The sequence below is a fragment of the Anopheles marshallii genome, chromosome 3 (assembly GCF_943734725.1).
Source record: "Anopheles marshallii chromosome 3, idAnoMarsDA_429_01, whole genome shotgun sequence".
Taxonomy (NCBI): domain Eukaryota; kingdom Metazoa; phylum Arthropoda; class Insecta; order Diptera; family Culicidae; genus Anopheles; species Anopheles marshallii.
In genome coordinates this window covers 13,465,842-13,484,365 of record NC_071327.1, presented here as the reverse complement: position 1 = coordinate 13,484,365, position 18,524 = coordinate 13,465,842, and the positions used below count along the sequence as shown (strand labels likewise).

Genomic DNA, 18,524 nt, shown 5'->3' with positions numbered 1-18,524 from the left:
TGTTTTTTTTTGTCTTCTGGAAAGAAAGGAAACATTCGCCACACAATTACTGCCCGCTAACGGTGGGAAAATTGCCGTTCCTTCATTATTCTTTCAAAACCCTTGCTTTCTACTGTTCCACACTACCTTCACGAATGCCTCCAGGCGTTCGTGAAGAAATGGCCGCTTACGGACGGCTCCAGTCGAAATTGTTTCATGTCCATGTCGAGTTGGTTTGATGTAAAATCCTTCCAGTGCCAAGCAAATTATAGGTCCTTTATCATTACCCACTCTTCCAGCACTGGTTCCCAGTTTACCGTGGGTTGTCCATGCCGGTTGTCAGCGATTCTTTTTGTTCCTCTATTAAATAACTTATGAATTTCTCCATCACGAAGGAAAATCACCACAAGGTATCGAGTTTGTCTTTGTTGCAAACAGCGATCCATGTGGTCCACCATGTGGACGTCTTGCATGTTGCACCGGCTTGCCGTGGTTGGGATATGGCGTGTAACCGCAGTTGCACCGCTGCCTGCTGTAAGCCAAAAACCGCCTCGCAGCAGTTCGATTGGTCCGGCTCGGCACATGCGGCACACGGCACGGGGCGGGCACACTGCAGCGTTGTTAGCGCACCGGGCAGTACAAAAACATACGTCAATATGTTTGAATTATTAAGCACCGATGTTCCACTAATGTTCCGTTCTGCCGTGTTTCGGGCACGTACACACGTGTTTCCTTCGGTTTGTGAAGGGCGACCCCTCGAAGCGGCAATCGTGACGTGATTCCGTGGTTGCTAAATTATACATTCCAAGATGGCCGGACCACCGGCCCCGATGAGGTGCGGTAGTTGAGTTTTGCAAGTCGCCGACTGGCGATTGCATTCGAAATGTGATTGCAGCTGGAATGTTTTATTTTTCGCTTATTAAATGTGGTGGTTGTGCGAAATGGAAGGTGTTGTGTGTTGCTGCTGGGTTGCCTATTGTTGGACGTCTGAAATGTCGAAGGATGTCCAGAAGTTGGTATATTTAAAATTAAATCAATTCCAGGTGAATCGCATTTTAAACCGTAAAATTGTGAGATTTAACACGATCCGTATCGCGTCACCCGAAATATGGGTGACGCTCTTGTGTGCTTAGAACAAAATACTGGTTTGCATTTTTGATGGAGAATCAATATAACAAGCTCCTTAGGGTAAATTAAGAATGAACAACAAAACTATAATCTTAAATTAGCTCTTAAATTATAACTTTAACTTTGGATTTTTGCTAAGACTTGCAAAATTTGTCTAATCTTTATTTATTATTGTAGTGCTTCAGAATACTATACATACATTTGCTATAATTATCACAAACAATGAAGACAAAATGTCTTTTTTTGCGAATTTTTAGCAAATGGTGATGGTGTCATTTGGGAAACTTCATTGATTTGGTGCCGAACGTGCTAAAATTTGTTAGCAAAATTAACTGAAAACTTGAAATAGTACAAATTTCCAAAAATGAAGTTCCCACTCCCCTAATTAACAACCCCGTGCAAAATCTTGCCTAATGTATCATGAAGGAATAATTAAACACCTATCATTCATCTGTACAATATGTGTGTAGCCAAACTAGCCGACAAGCCCCAAACCAGCCATGTACCGCATTAAAGTGGGCCCAAAATACTCACCCTTCTCAATGACACCCTAACCCACCCCGCAAAATGGTAACGACGTAAATCACCCGCAAACCAGCAAGTACACTGTTTGGGCCATTGTGCCCAAAAGCGTAACCCAATCAATTAAAACCGCTTCATTCTAATCGTCAAAACCGGAACCAAACCGGTCCGTTCTGGGGCGCCGGTGTGGTGTATTTCGGTTAATATTCATTTTCAACCGCGTTACGCTTAGGGAGCGCGCCCGGCCCCCCGGTTCCTATCCGCGACTGGGCGCCTCCATCGATATTCTCCACCGTCAAATGGCAAATGTGTCCCCGGGGGCTTGTCTTACATTCCATACGCTAACACCTTCGCCCGGCACTAATGGAAGTGATCGATTGCAGGTGAAGGAGAGTGGGAAGCGTGCCGCGAAGGGTTGGGTGAAGTGCCCTGGTGTACCTTTCTTTGCCAGCACCTTAACGCCCGGAACCGTGAACCGCAACCGGTTGTGTGACGATTGACGTTTTGCCACGCTTACTCCACGACAGAACGGAGCCTCGGCCGTGTGCCACGCATAAATTTCGCAAAAGTATCGTTTATGAATAATTAAACGCTTCTCGCTAGTTTGTAGGCAACGCAGTGAGTTGACCGAGTTTCCCCCTTGATTCGGTCATGGTATAGATCGCTTTTCCGATTCGCTTACTGCGTGTGTGTGTGTGAATAGGATCGTGTTTCAACCCTAACTAGCCGCATAGTGTAACCGAATGCAGGCAATATTAATTCGAGCAAATTTTATTGGTCGTCGAGCAAATAGTATAATTAATTTCATCCCTCAAACCCCACCTACTCACCTACCGGACATTCATCCGGCAGGAAGCGGGATGGTTTACGGGTTGGGATGATCCGCTCATCGGGTTACACACCCGATCCCGGGGCCCCACCAATTTACACACACACAAAAACCAAACAACGGCCCCAAAACCAAACGCCACTCACCACACACGGCTGCGTGGTGCGGCACACACTCGGTGGTGTTTCGGTGTATTGACACCGGTGGGCCACAACTGTGGGGCCCGGCCGACGCCCATCACTGGAGGTCGGTTAAATTCATTTACCTGCCCGGCATTGGAAGCGATCGGTATCATTTGTTTGCGAAAAAGAAACAATTGCGGGTGGAATTGGGAACGATAAACGAGCCTCGATTGCAAATGCCCGGAACCGGAAGTTAACTTTCTAGCCAATGTCCGGCTTTTTCCGGTGGGGTTTTGCGAAACTAGATGGAAGGTTCGTCGACGGCACCGGGGGTCCGGGAGTGAAATGAATTATATGCAAATTATGTTTAAATTCCAATTGACATTGTCAAATTTATGGTAATTGCTTTATTATGCTGGCTATCGGGGAAGGAGCCCCAGAGCGCCGAGTGCACCGTGCGCCGTGGCAGTTGACAATGAATCATGCAACCATCACTTCTTGCCCCTTTTTTGCTGGGGGGTTGTTTACGGCAAAAAAGGATCAAAGCAACACAATCCAGCAGAAACGACCCCGTGGGCGAAGAGGGTCGAACTGCAAATGATTTTGAGTTTTAAACCTTGCTTTTCCGCAACCATCCTCACCAGCGTCTCGCGCGCGTGCGAGAGATCCTTCCTCCGAAGGATACCGCTTAATGACGCGTGACAGTTTCTTGCCTGCTCAGCGCATTCGGGCATACGAAACCTTTCGACCCAGGTTTTTGGGTTGACACAAAAACGAGTTCCCGCCTGCCACAACCCCACTCACAGGGCAAGGCTCTTTCTCTGGTTGGGTTGCAGGCGTCCTCCCCCTAAAACAAAAAAAAAAGAAGCCACATAAATTAAGAACATTTTACGAGAGTCTCGCTGCCCGGTTTGGGTTCATCGCCGAGGACGGTATGGATCTGCATTGTGGCACTTCAAACCCTCGATAGGTGTGCTGCCCCCTGAGCTCCGATATTCCTTCCGAAAAGCACACCGTGGCCTAAAAATTGGTCGCCTAACGCTTTCGTGTGGGTAAGATTTTATTGCCACTAATAAAATGTGAGAAGCGGAGAGCGTGTGTGGCACCAAGTGTACGTGTGTTCACGCAACATCACCAATGAGGAGCGCTGAGCTCACTCAAGGACGGGAAGACTCCGGGCTCACAATGAGATTCCATCCCGTGCTGCGATCGTTACATTTAATGTTTATTGCAAAACTCACCCTCCGCTTTAGTCGTGCTTTTTTTGTTGAATTCTCGTGCTTTGTAAAACATAGGCGTTCCAGGCGACGATCGACTAGTGTCACGTACGTCTTGCCAAACTCCAGCATGTTTACGACGATCCGTCACCCATGTTGCCACGCCAGACGTTCAGATGCAATGCAACGGCACAGGTAGCACCTTTTTCGGTAGAGCTTTTCATAAATTAAGACGATTGTCAACCATCATATCGTGGAATGACATATTAAATTCGAGCAGAGAGTTCAACGATCATGAGAAACATCATGGATGGGTGTTGCATTAAAACTTTATCATGCCGATGCTTTACGGAGAAGCATCAAATGAAATGTAGACAGTCGAAAATTATCTGCACGTAGGAGCAGTGCCACCAAACTTTGGAAGCGATCGCATTTGTTTGGGGATAAAAATGAAGCTTAAACGAGTGGAACGATTAAGATAAGCAAATAACTGCAACAGAAGCAATGAAAAGAGTCGCAGAATGATAATTGAATAGTCAATTCGCTTCACACTTTGATTTGACGTCGGATTTGTGTAGGGTAACCAACATCAAATGAATTTGAATGTAAATCCGCCTGAAGGTATGCAATCCACATAGCAAAAACGCCTAAAGTTATGCAACCAGCATTGCAAAATCATCTTGTTACACTCGAAATTTGCCCCTTAGTACATGGGAATGGTATTTTGTACATCGTGTCCCTTCGCCAAACTGTTAGTTTGCCCGTTTCTATCCAATCGCTAAAAATATATACCTAAACAGGGACACCAGACAGGACATTCTGAACGAACATCGCCATCGACGAACGATAGCAGACAGGTGCTAAAACTATAAGAATGTGCAATGGTTCGGAAGCACATCCACCGAAAGGTAACCGGTGACAGACAGACGAAAGTTTGATGTCTCCCAGGGCACCGACCGGGCGGCAACTAGTGTGCTCGCATGGTACACAAATTGGACCGTTTTGCTGTTAATAGGTGGCTACGGCGTAAAGACGAGCTCATGTTTCGTGCTGTTTATTACCAGTATACCGTTTTGCCCGGACCGGGAACGACCCGTGCAGCTCATGCCCACGATACTAATGTGCACAGCTGTGTGCTGCTTAATTACACACATTGTACACGCATAGAGGTGTCATTGAGAAAAATGGCTGTCACCGTACGTAACTTCTGCACTGCGCTGCCAGTCGAGTAGGGCCCATTGGAGGCATTCGCTTTCAGCGTTTAATTTTAATCGACTGAAAGTGGCAACGGAAAAGGGCAAAGAAGGATACACACACACTGCAGATGGCGATAATAACAGCGTTTTAGGAATTGTCCTTTCCTGGAGACAGTAATGATAGACACAAGATCGCCGGCAAATGTCTGCTGTCAGTGGCATTGTCAAAAGCTAGAAATAGGAATAACTGATGGTGCAAACATCGGTCCATCAATAAGCCATACATTTTGTATAACAGGTCACAAACTAAATGTAAATAATTAAATCGTTTTTAATTGGTTCTAAAAATGCTTTGCACAACAAAAAAAAACAAAGCTAATAGTTCCAAAAAACAAATAAGCTAAAACATCCCCCAACTGTGCGCGGTGCTATGCAAAACGGGTATAACAATTGCATTCGCATGATTTCTCCCATTTTTGCCTTTTCCAATTTTGCTGCTTCATAATTGATCGGTTTTCATCGAATCGTGCCTCGGCCGGTAGCCAGCCTGTAGTCATTTCATTATTCATGCTAAACTATCGACACGCAGCCATGTTGGTTCGATCTCGTACACTGTCAAGCTGTCAATAGTCGAGTTGAGTTTTGTGGCAATAAAAAAAGCACTCGATGCCCATGCTAAAGCATGGTGTAGTGCTGTGTTCTTCCAGTGTTTTTGTATGATTGCATTTTTTTTTGTTCAAGCTTAGTCTACATCATACCACAGCATAGATTATCCCTAATTAGTGCTTGCTAACTGTCTACATTTGACACGCTGAAAGGCTCGTTATATTCAATTTCGTTTTGCTGTCGATATTTTTTGTTTTTTGTATTCTCTTCCTTGCTTTAATTGCCAATTTTCGCTCTTCAACTCGTGATGTGCGAAAGAAATGTGAGACAAAAAAAAGGGTTTCCAGCTCCATAACGGCATGCATGATGGGGTGAGTAATGGAGCGCCGGCCACGATCGTGGCCGTATGTATTTGATTATTTGCGGAATTTGATTCGATTTTATGTTCGTTCGAAACACGGTTCCTCTGTTGTGCTGTGTTTAAACTATGACGAGGGCGAGAAAAAAAGCAAACGGATAATGTTCGAACTGATGTGAAATAACTAAAATTGGAAAACAAAAAAAAAAGTTCATCACTGGCAGAACTCACTGCAGCTACAGATAGTGCCCGATTTTTTTTCCTCTATCAATTTCAATCTATTGAAATAAAATTGACCGGGATCAGGATGACCTAGTCGTTACACACTCCTGCACGATAGATATGTTCCAGGTTTCACTTTTTTTTTTGCTCCCCAAACCAGATCGATTTTCCGTTGCTTTTTTTCCTTAATTCTATTCAATACTCAGTATTGCTCGGTGCAGTTGAGAGTACATAGAGGACTTCGCCATGTTTTTCTTCATGTCAATTGACAACAGTCCTGTAAACCAGCTGTACCAAGTCCGACACAAGCCGGAACACAAAGTATTGACCGATTAAAAATAGCACACAAATCAACATCGTTGTCGACCGTACTCCCCCCGCCGTAGGGATGACACGCGATCGCGAAAAAAAAGGACGAAAGGTCCTGGCAATCAGCGACGATATCCACTCTAATACATTTTTCCTGAGCTCGGTACAGTTGTTGGGAATGAATAAATGGTATCATCCGCCATGTTTGCAATGCTCTAGCAGTGGTCGGCTGCAGCGCATTTAGAACCGATACAGGACGACAGGGTTTTCGTTGGAAAATCGATACTTCAATAACCTGAATATATCAATTGCACTCCGCAAGAGCAGCCAACTGACCGGTGTTCCCTGTCCAGCACGAATTGTAACGGCACCTGAGTGTGGTGCAGTTCCCATCGATCGATTCTCATCGCACTTTGGGTTTGAAGAAGTTTGGTGGTTAGGTAACGGCGCTAATATCTTCCTGTTCCAATTCACTGGAAGGTAGTACACCAGCAGACCCCACCCGAACGGGGGAAAAAAGGAGACAGAGTGTGGCTCGTTATCTGTAATTACTTCTGCCAGAGTGCATTCGTTGTCGCAATTGGCCAACGGTCCACGGGTGTGGAACGCCGACCGTTGATGGCGGTGAGGTTTAATTAAGATTGTCAACTTAATTACAATCGCTAAAGTTTAGTGCGGTCTGTTGCTATCGGTTTGGTGTCAATTTTTACTTCGACAAGAGGTTAATGGAAAGCGTGATATGATTGGCCCTTCGGTCCAACACTCATCCAGCAGTAGAGACTGGCAGCTGCATCTACAGATGGGGGGTTGGTGTCAGGTGTCGTGAGAGAGAGAGCGATGCACCGATAATTAGTAGAAGTATCCAAAGTTGCTCTCCAGTATCAGTTATTAACCTCCTCGTTTGCGCGTTGTTGTTGTTTTGGATGGGCGTAATTGGTTCCAAAATTGTTTACTCCTATTGAGTAATTAAGCTTTGTTAGTACAGGGCAGCGGGGTTGTGTGTTGATTTTTGGGTTTTTATATTGCTATTAATAGTCCGGAGCGTATTGGTAGGGTGTATTGATAGCGGCGCCGGTCTTCACACGGCAGGACCGGTCCAAAATCTCATCCGGATTTATCCTCCGTACACTTGATGAATTATTGCTACGGGTAAAAAAAGTCGAAGAAAGCCAAAAATGGCAGCCCTGGACCACTTGAGGTTGTTGTGCCGATAGAGAAGAAGAAGTCTTACATTAAGTCTTAATCTTACATTAAGTTAATCTAGATCGTGTACAATGTCATTATTCCGAGTATTGTATCCTGTGCCTACATTGATTAAAAATTTTCCATCAGTCCGATAATTTCTCGTGACATTAGACAATAGAGTGACATAAGAGGATCGTTCTAGGCATAACGCCTGTTTCTTAGAGGAGGACCTTTACTCATTATTATTAATCCGTTCTAGTATAGCACCAGCCATATATTTCCACATCGAACGTCAGCAATAAACAACGCTTGGGCACTTCTTTTTCTTCAAGAGAGTGTCTCTAAATTCAGTTACAAACCTCACCCAAAAGAGTTAATCAAGCGGGTTGTTGCGAGCATCAACTTTCATCTCATCTACACCGGTTTGTCCTAAATATTACGCCACAGGTAAGGTGATAACCCCGCTTTCAGAGACCACAAAATGAACCTCCATTAAGCGTGACTGCGAAAGAGTTTTAATTTCGAACCAAACTTTATGCTTTGGATGAAGATGACCTTTTATGCTGCACCCGGCAGCTAAAATATGGTATTTTTCAAGCCGAAAATATCTTTTACCCTTATGTTCTAGCGATGAGCTTTATGGAAAGAATTATCTTGCTTTTTTTCTGTTCTTTAAATACAACTCTTTTCATGCAGATAGAGACCAAACTTGTTGGAACTTTTTTCACCGAAAAAGCATCTCATCAAAGGCATTCTCTTCACTTCGTATCCCGGAAAACTGGAGCCCTTCAATGCGGTCTAATCAAATGCATGCTTGTCCAGCTTGTTTCAAATGCACAAATCTTTAATAAAAAGTTCCATTTTGCTCCAACTCATCGTAGCTTCTTTTTCTCAAAAATGTGCCAGCGTTCGTTTAAATTGTGGCAAGGTGCAGGCTTTCCCTTCGCTTGGGCACTGTTATCAAATTCTACCTTCAGCGTTGACCTTTATTCCCAGGTGAACGTGACACCGAGCAGATGATCTTTCTCACGTCCTTCACTAAATATGGGACGGATATTTTTCACACATACATACATTTGCGTCCCGTTTCATGGGGCGTGGAAACTATGCAATCTGGCACAAACTAGGTTTATTCTACCGTGGTTCGTTTCGAGCCCTCTCCGTTTGCTTCTTTTCCTTGTCATAGCACGAGAAAAAAAAGAAATCCCCAGAAAGGTCGTGCTCGGATTTTGTCCCTTTCCGCCATGCAACAAATCCTTTCCCCATTCTGCCGTGAGGGATGGAAATTGAGATCATTAAAAATTGAAATACCTCTACAAGTCTTTTCGGGTTGGAGCAGTTACCGTTCCCAAACGGTCGCTCGTGAAGCGGTTCCGGCCAAGAATTCGTTCCCGCGTGTTCATATCGCTCGTTCTTTTTGTCATCTCTAAATCATGGGACAACGGTCTTCGGTTTGGACGGCAAATTGGTAGCAAGGAAAAATGGGAGAGTAGGAGGGGAGGGGGAGGGGGGGGATATGCTATCTCCTATTAAATTTTTGCTCCAATTGGACAAACCATTGACGAGGTTCGCCCCCGAAAAAGATAAAACACATGCTCCCTTTTTTCACCCGTATGATGGTCCACCATTTTCTATGGCAAGATTAAACCTTTTTATGGCTTTGAAGCCGTTGAAAGTAGTTTAGCAAGGTGGCCGTACGCCGGCCCCATTTCCGAGCCGAACGCCTTTAAAGCCTATTCCACGCGTTACAAAGAATGCCATTCTATGCCGACAGATGGTTCAGCCGAGTTTAGCAAATAATCTTCCCGTGATACTGTGTATACCGACCGAGGACGAAATAAAAAAAAAATGCGAAAAACACTCAAAACTGCGTCGCACAGCACTTTCGCAATAATCCTGTAAGCAGATTGTCAAATTTGCAATTTCAGCAAGTGCCGCCCGACAACGAGCGGCGCCACGCTTTAGCCTTTCCGTCCGACTGCTAGGGGCCAGTGTGTTGGAGCGTCGCTGAGATGCGTACCTGGTGCAATAAAAAGCAAATGATTGAAAGACGTGAGAAAATGGATCATCCTCGTAATGCGTGATGTAGGTATAAAGGAGCCTACCCTTTAGATGGGGCGCTCTCTCCTTCTTTCTGTGAAAAGTATCTTTCAACATAGCGAGATGGGTACATTTCAAGATGTGCTGTGCATTACCGCATGTCTGACAGGGGATTTGGAACCAAGCGGTCTGTTTTGCTATTTGCAAAACGAAAAGAAAAAACTGGGCCGACAATATCGTTGAATGGGTATTGCAGCATCATAACAACACTTCTCGTTTCATTAGCTCGTTCATTTAATTTAGTATAAAATGTACTTAATTAAACGTTCCTTTTCATAGACCAAGCTGGGGGTTTTCATTCCAAAAATAAACTAATGCGCAGAATTATGGCTTTCCGTGCGTCTACCGCAACATCAACCGATTGAAGCCTTCATAATTAGCCGCCCAGTACCGCCGGATATTGATTGTGTGTGCTTACAGAAATAGATTATTGGCTTTCCCTTCGCTTTCCCCGTCCGTTAATGTGATGTCAATTTTAAAACGAATGAAAATTGTGCGTGTTTTTTTTTTATTGCCGCTTTTGCAAACGATGAATGCTTGTCCTAGTTGCCAGCACTTTGACCACACCCGAGCGGTTGCCACTCGAACCGGTGGTGGTTGGTTGGTTACACGCAGAAAAGGGCTGTGAATTTTTCAGAAGCCTAATTTCGCTTCAGCTCAAACCGGCGGACAACGGGTGGCAGCGTTCCCCACCCACCAGCCGTGCACAACCATTGGTGTGAGCGGTTCCGAATGATTATTAGCCATGGTGATCTTTCGGGAGCTGAAAAGCTGTGCGGAGATTTCACTCAAAACCGACAATTTGACAGCCCTTTCATCTTTGTTGCCAGGCCGGAAAAATCATCCGCCGGCTAATTACAAATCCACCGGACCTAAATCAAGTTTTGCACGGTCGGTACGAAATTGGCCGAAAGCGTACGACTATGGTCCGGCCGGTTCAATGATTGCAGGCCCGCAAACATAAAAGAAAGTTCCGGGAGTGAACTCAATGAAACCGGGGAAAAAGTAGGTCAGCGGGGACGGTAACGGGGTGCATGCAGGAGGGAGAGTAGAAAGGGGTGAGTGACGTTTTGCAAAAAAGGCTACAAGGTTATTATCACGGTTAATCCCTTCGCCGACACAGATCGTCATTATTAGCCTGATTTTTAGTAGTGCGGGTTGTACTGAGTGACGCAGCGGGAAAGCTGATGTGTTCAAAACTTAAATTAATCTAACCCGAAGTCCCGGGAGACTACAAAATGCAATTCGGATAGAGTTTTGTTGAACCGTATTCTACAGCCTGTCTAACTGTTCCTTCCATTGGCAATAGTGTGCTGGAAAATTTGTGTCACATTCTTTGTGGTTGCTTTTAAAGTTTTCCATTAAAGCACGCTACGCGTAGTGGGCGCTGGAATCCAACAAGATTCGGGATTTACCCAATAAGCTGCGGGAGCTAAATCCGAAGACTAGACAGTGTTAAACCGAGGTTTCATTTCGCTAATACCAGGCAAGGAATAAATAAGTCCAACCTTTGAGGTTTTTTTGCGATGAGAAGGATGTTGATGTCGATGTCTTGGTACAGTTTTAAAATTAGAAATTAAAAGAGTACCTGTCGATAGAAAATTACTTTGACTTGTTTTTTAAAGTTCAATTTTTATCGAACTAGAAATAATCCAAATAATTTAAACTAAAGTCAAATCCAATCGTTTTAACATTAGTGAATAATGCAGATATTAATGCGATCATTCTTATATTATCTGTATCGTTCCGTTATTCATATTCAGCCGAAGCTAGGACATTGCGGGTTGCCCAGTGGCGTATTTTTAGCTTCGCCAGGTTTTCCTCAAAAGAACCGATCCAAAATCCCACCCCTAGAGTGGTAGGGATCCGTAGGTAGGACTGACTATCCGGCTATGCGGTTAAATAAGTCTTACTTACTTACTTTCTTATCAGGCCCTTCAACCACTTCGCTGACTTGGACTGCTGCAGGATTTCCTCTAAAACGCTCACGGTCGAGTTAAGTTGTTTGTCAATGCATTATCCCAGCCTTTCTAACGGACGCAGTATCTCAATCTGGGCCTACCACGCCTTCTCTGCCCATGTGGACAACCCAAAAGGACTTAACGGGTTGGGTCGTCCGGTGACATTCTCATGACGTGACAAGACCACCGAAGTCTGACGAGTCTCACCCTCTGTACGACAGTAAGTTCGCTGTACAGCTCAAAGAGTTCGTAACTGCAACGGATCCTCCATTGTCCTTCCACACATACGGAGCTAACAATCCTTCCGAGCATCTTCTTCTCGAAAGCGGTTAAGAAGTTTTCGTCAGTTGTGGACAAAGCCCATGTCTCAGGAACGTATGTGAGAACTGCAACTATACAGGTTCTATACAGTGTTAGCTTCCTTCATCACGACAGATGTTTTGAGTAGAGAAGTTTCCTCAGACTATAGAAAGACCAGATGAGTGACTGGTCCAGTATGCCAGAAATGGCAGGCATGACCTAGTAGGACGTTGTACCAAAGGTATCGACAAGGAATCCCTGCACGAAAATTTTAAAGAGAGTTGGTCTTTTTCTTCATCTACACAACAACTTCAGGAAGTCTAGGTCTGCCATATCTGACTTTCCGTGGCTTTATTTACCCGAAGCCGCATAGTCAGTCCTGCGTGCGGAGGATCCGGATCCGAATAGGATTTTGAACCGATCCTGTCGTGTGAAGACTAGTGCCGCAAAAAAAACACCGTCGACCCGTCCCTTAGACCAAAGTGGTTAGTCCGATTCAAAGATAGTTAGTATTCCACCTTAAATTACTGTTTCGGATTAAGCAAAAACATCCAATGACAAAAATGATCCAAAAAAGAATTTAAAAGCATATTTTGCATAATCATTCTGCAATATTGACAAGGTGCTAATATAAGTCCAAATTTACTTGGATCTCAAGAGATCAACACTGTTGTAATCAAAATTACTGGCCAACGTTTCGGTATGTTTTCTGTATGGAAATACGCTTGCCCCCTGAAAAACGGTAATAAAAATTTGCGTAATTCTTGACAAAAAGTTGTGGAAGGCTCATTGTTCGGTAAACCGACAACACAGGTTCACATCCATAGGCATAACACGCACATGCTCCAGTTTGATTACTGTTCACCATCCTGTTCATCACCAACCACCCGTAACCTCAAAGCACTCAACACTCGCTAAAACCCTCCTCTGCACTTCCATGCCGTAGAACGACCCCATAAGAAGCAACAAAACAAAAAAAAAACAACCTCACATCCCTCGCCTCGACAATCTGGTTTCGAAGCATGTGAAGTGCGTTTTGATTCAATTTTGGCTTGAATTTAAATTAGAGCAAAACCAATACCGCCACAAGCATGGCACACGCCACGCTGGAGACAAAAATGTCAAGTAATGTGTGGAAGTACGCAATGAGGGGAGGGTAAGGCAGGAAGAATACAGAGCAAAAAAATCCTCCAGAAATCTCTGCCCGTTGAAAAATAACGCTTTGTCACGTTGATTTTGCTCTTAAGAGGGCTTGTGCCCTTTTTTTGTATCTTTCCAGCGTTTTTTTTTGTTACTTGCCATATTGTTGCCCTTCTTCCTTCAGCTCACTTGAAAATCCTTGGGGGATACCGTAAATAGGAAAAAGATGTTAGCCAAACGTGCGTTCAAGTGCGTCACGCAGTGTCATGCTTCGGACAGGGAGTGGGCTTTCGGAGTGGAAACCCGGGAAAACCATCATCTTAAATGGGTAAGTGAACGCATACACACGCTCTGGCTTACCGAGAAAAGCCGTTGAAAACGACACGGAAATGATACATATTTTAGACAAAAAAAAGAGAGTAACGTCCGCACGTAAAACAAACACGCAAGCAGAATGCCGGCAGAATGAATGGAACGGAAAGGCATATGAACTAACACTCGCTCCCACTCGCCGACTGCTTTGAAGAATCGGATTTTACCCTCCGATGAAACAGACGGCCGACGAGAAGTATCTGCGCCAGATCACTGAGTTGACATTTTCCTTTTTTAAACAAGCAAGAAAGAGAAACTCCCCAAGAAACTGCGAGGGAAGCCGTGGAAAATCGAGCAATGAGGCCATGGCACGTCCTGTCCCTATCAGCGACAGCCGAGCAGACTGACAGGAACTTCGAGCTGGGGAGGGGATGGGGACGAAAGAAAACAGGTATATCGGAGTCTCTCTGATGAGGTAATCGAAAAATGTTTCAAAAAGAAAGGAAATCCTGCGGGTTGTGTACGGTGCGTTTTTCCGTAACGGAACAATCATGACAAAATGCGGGCTTTACGGCCGGTGACGTGAGTGGATTTTTGTTTCGACCCCCCCCCCCCCCCCCGCACATGCTCGGACGGGGAGGGGGAAGCTGTGCGGGATGCTGCTGGGCAGATCTTATAGGCAGTCATGTTTGTGTTCCCTCCGCCGTGGCACGTACTCATGGCCCTACCAGGCAGTACGTGTACCGGGACCCGACGTTTCGGGGGTGATTCGTATCGGCAAAGAGAAAAATCATCGCGGTAATCATGACTACACATTGGGTAATTGAAATTTGGCCATTTCCGAAGGGGTATGGAGCGGGAAACAGCAGGAGAGCCTCGGTAGCAAATCTCGGAAATGTTCCGGCTTCTGGCAATCGAAGGATAATAGTGATGAATCATGATGTATCCTTTTGTAATTGGTGTTGGCATAGATCGATCGGTGGGCTCTAACCATAACTTTTTTTTTTATCCATAATCGTTCTATTCTATTAGGTTGCAATTTTGGTGTGTTTCGTATAGAAAACGCTAACAAATATAACTTGCTAGTGTTTTAGAAAGCTTCAATAACATTGCAATAATTAAATTGAGGTTTTCGTACGTAAAAATAGACTTCATTCATTAGGCCTTCGTAGTACTACGTGGACCTGCTGTAAAGATGTATTCTTGTCTGTATCGGGCCTCTTAATATGCCATTTTATAGCATAAGTAATCTAAAAGATCCTTAAATACAGAAGAAATTTGTGATGCTTTGTAGCAGTTCCTCGTGAAGAAATTAACAATTGAATATGATTTTACCTTTTTGACTTGGTTATGCATTAAAAAACGACTAACTACTCCTATTGCCCTGTCACCTGGAGGAGAACCCAGCACTGTTTTGTGTTTGGTAGCTATCCCACTATGCACAGCCAATATTAGACAACGTTAACGTTTAGTTTGTAACGGCCACTACCAAAATAGTAAGGCAATTGCTTTCAAGACTATGTTCGAACTACATACGTCACACCGCTCAGATGAACTTTTATATTAAGTCTCTTCGTATTCGCTCGTCCTAGTCAATCCAAAATTATTGCATGTCTTCTTCTATCTTAAGAAAGGCCAGAGCTCCCAGTAGCAGACTTGTCCTGGACGCAGCGATAGAAAGTGTGGTAGAACCTAAAATTGTAGATCTAAGACAACATGATCTTCCCACATGTTGAGGCAATTGTCCAAACAGTGAAGAAGTCCCTGGACTAAATGGACCTTGTATCGGTGAAACTGTTTGTCAACACCAGGGGTCCCCAAACTTATCAACCCACGGGCCGCATTGATTGAAACTACCCTAGCTGTGGATTAATTACTCAATAGCTTGCGGGTCATTTCCACGGATATTGCGCTTCACACATTTGTTTACATAACTTAGGTCTTTGAATTTAATTAACTAAAACAATAAATATTATTTGAACTGTTAAAAAGTATCACACTGCAGGTTCTCGAGGGCTGCATACTCCTGGTCAAAAGGTTGGAAACCCTTGGTCAAGACCAACTGCCACTGCTCTAAGGATTCTTGATATTACGATTTATAAAGTTTGAGAGACAATTCCTGATTTGAATGACTCCTAACTAAAGATTTATGTGGATTTAATAAAAACAAGAATTTTCAACTTTAATTTTTGTATACTTTGAGAGTTGGAACTAATTAAGATATCCTTATTAAAAAAGATATAAAAAACTTCACATGATGTTAAAGATAAATATCATTCAACACTAACGTTGCATGATTGAAACTGCTACAACTTTCACATAAAACCAACAAGGGAATGGCAGAGTGTCCTTAAAGAATGGAGCCAAGAATCGATTTGTTTGCCAAAGTACTTTCACCTTCCAATCTTGCTAACTTCGAAAGCTAAGCAAACAAACACCCAGCGACCATCGGGGAAAAGCACTAATCTCTGCTCTTTTCCACTTGTCGCAGCTTCTTTTTTTTTGCGACACGTAAAAAAGTTTTAAGCTCCACCGGGGTGTGTGTGTGTGTTCCAACGAAAATCCACGTAAACGTAAAAGTAACTGTCTGTCCAAGTGTGATGCCTTTATTTTTCAAACGTTCCCAAGCATGACGGATCTCGCCGTCGCGCGCCCCGTTACACTAACCGGTGGAATAAATCGACCGATATGGTGCCCATTTGGTGTCGAGCGTCAACGACGTCATTGCAAATCTTCACCTACCAGGCAGGGAAAAGGAATACGAGAAAGGAAAAAAAAAACAAGCATGGTGACCATTATCGGCACACACCACCACACGCCTTCGACACATCCACACAAGAATCGGTAATGACGGCAAGGTCCAGCGACACCATTTTCCCACCGGTTGTGATGTTTTTTTTTTTCTGCGCTCTGCGCTGCCATTTGTACATTCGATCTTCCCCAAAGCTATTGCTGGAAGGGCTCGACCCGGAGGTCAACACGTTCAACCAGTCAACAGCACGAGAGAAATGAGTAATGGATTGGAAATCAACAGTTCTCCTTTCGGACGTCCTCGAAACCTTTTTTTTTTTTTTGGAATGGCCATTGTGTCCCGCTGTGGACAGTTCGTCCACATCGGAGGTCAGCCTTTTTCCTGCAACCCGAACCGGTGAAGGTGGAAAACCGTTCCAACATGTCCGTGTACGATGGGAGACATTGATCGGATCCGCATGCCCGAAAGTGGTTCGCTTGTGTACGAGGTGGTTCTTCTCGCACTCGCCAGGATGTCACAAACATCCAGCGTATTTTGTCCCTCGAGCGGTCACGAGATTCCCAATTCCTTCATCGTATGCAGGCAGCTACGCCGGTAGTAGACGGGCGTTCACTTGCCGGTCGTTCGATTGTTCGCTTTCACTCCAACATTTCGATGCTGGTGAGAATAGATCCATCGGGAAGGTCATCAAGCGTGACAAAAGGCACAAGTTATCAAAAGTGGCACGGGCAAAAACAGCACGGAATAGATAAGTTTTTGTTTTGTTTTTGGGCCACACTTTAAATTCCCAAAACACAATGTGCAAAGGGCACGGGAACGCGTCACACGTAAGCACCAAGCGTGGCGTCCAAAATCTCATACTCAACGGGACGGGAGTTGCCAAAACGGACACCATCAGTGCAGGTATAGAGCGTGCTTACTGGCACCTGTCAAAAGGTATGCCTGAATGGGTGGAGATATTTAAAAAAATCAATCTTTATTGTTCCATGTTGTTTGGTTTTCACAACTGCCTCTCCAAAAAAACGATCCATTCCTCCTCATTGCTCGGACGACAGGTAGTACTCGGAGAATCTACGGATAACATCCGGAATGTACGTCTTTCTCTTCACTTTGGTTCGGGTTTTTCATACCCTTTCGCTGCACAGCATAGAAAAAAAACACATTCATTCGTACCGTCGGTGACTGCCGGATGTCCTCGACGAACCTCGACAACATTCCTGCGTTCAGTACATACAGCATCACTTCCTTCCACCGTCGTTTTTTTTTTCACTCTATTGCCGTTTTGTTGTCTCTTGAGTGGCAAATCAACTAACGGGAAAATATCGCCTTCCCTCGGGCGTGATGCTAAAGATTGCTGTTGCTGCTGTTGCTATGAACAGGACACTTACCCTTGCTCTGACCGGATGTTTTGTCCCGCAGCACGTTGATCTGATGGACGCGCCCGAACTCCTCGAACATCTCCTTTAGCTGCTGTTCGTCCATCGACCGTGGCACCTGCCCGACGAACATCTTGATGTAGTCCGGGTCGGGCTGGTCGCCTACCACCTCATCGTCCTGGTCCTGGCACGGTGACACCTTGCCGGTCCCGTCCACCACCACCGCCGTATTGTTGTTTATCACCTTGGGATTGTTGTTGTTCAGCGTATGATTGTTATTGTTGTTGCTGCCGGGGCTGAGGTTCATGCTGGTGACGTTCGCATTGATGCTGGTGGCGGTGTTGGTCATGTTCATGATGGCACTGCAATGGAAGGAATAAAAAACCGGACGAATGTCGATAAGTGGTTTAGCGCTGGATTATCGAGGAGTTAAACGACATCAATGTGTACAGGTACGTGTGGTCGATTAAAGGATAAAAATGTTCCACTAGAAAAGAAATCATACACAAAACAGCATATCGAGAAAGCTTTAAGAGGTGCCATTCTTCCTTCCTTAAACATCGTAATTCCTGCAACGAAGGAAGGCTACGTTTTTGGGCAACAAATTCAATTTCAAAATTGTCCAGCATCAAATGATTGTTTCCGCTTTTCACATTTCCTTCACCTTTGCCTCGTTAAACGACACAAAGAGGGGTGAACTCACGATCACGAAGTTCGGGGCAGAATCTCGTTCCGCTTTACCCGGCCCAGGCTTCACTTGCTTTCCCGCATTTCTCCGGGTTGCTCGTGGTTCATCGTTCGGTTATGAAAATCATTTGTCACGATGTGGCAATTTAACGGCAGACTCCCAGGACGATTCTTCACCGTCGCGTTCCGGGACGTGCCTCGAATGCCGAACGCTTCCCATTGC

At 44.7% G+C, this 18,524-nt stretch overlaps 1 protein-coding gene across 1 annotated transcript in view; it reads right to left on the bottom strand.

Moving 5' to 3' along the window:
- LOC128710985 (CUGBP Elav-like family member 2) overlaps window positions 1–18,524 on the bottom strand; it is a 58,577-nt gene that overhangs the window by 28,192 nt on the left and 11,861 nt on the right. The window contains exon 2 of the mRNA XM_053805851.1: window positions 17,627–17,976. Within this exon, the coding sequence (XP_053661826.1) occupies window positions 17,627–17,976 (350 nt within the window). The remainder of the gene's footprint in view (window positions 1–17,626; window positions 17,977–18,524) is intronic.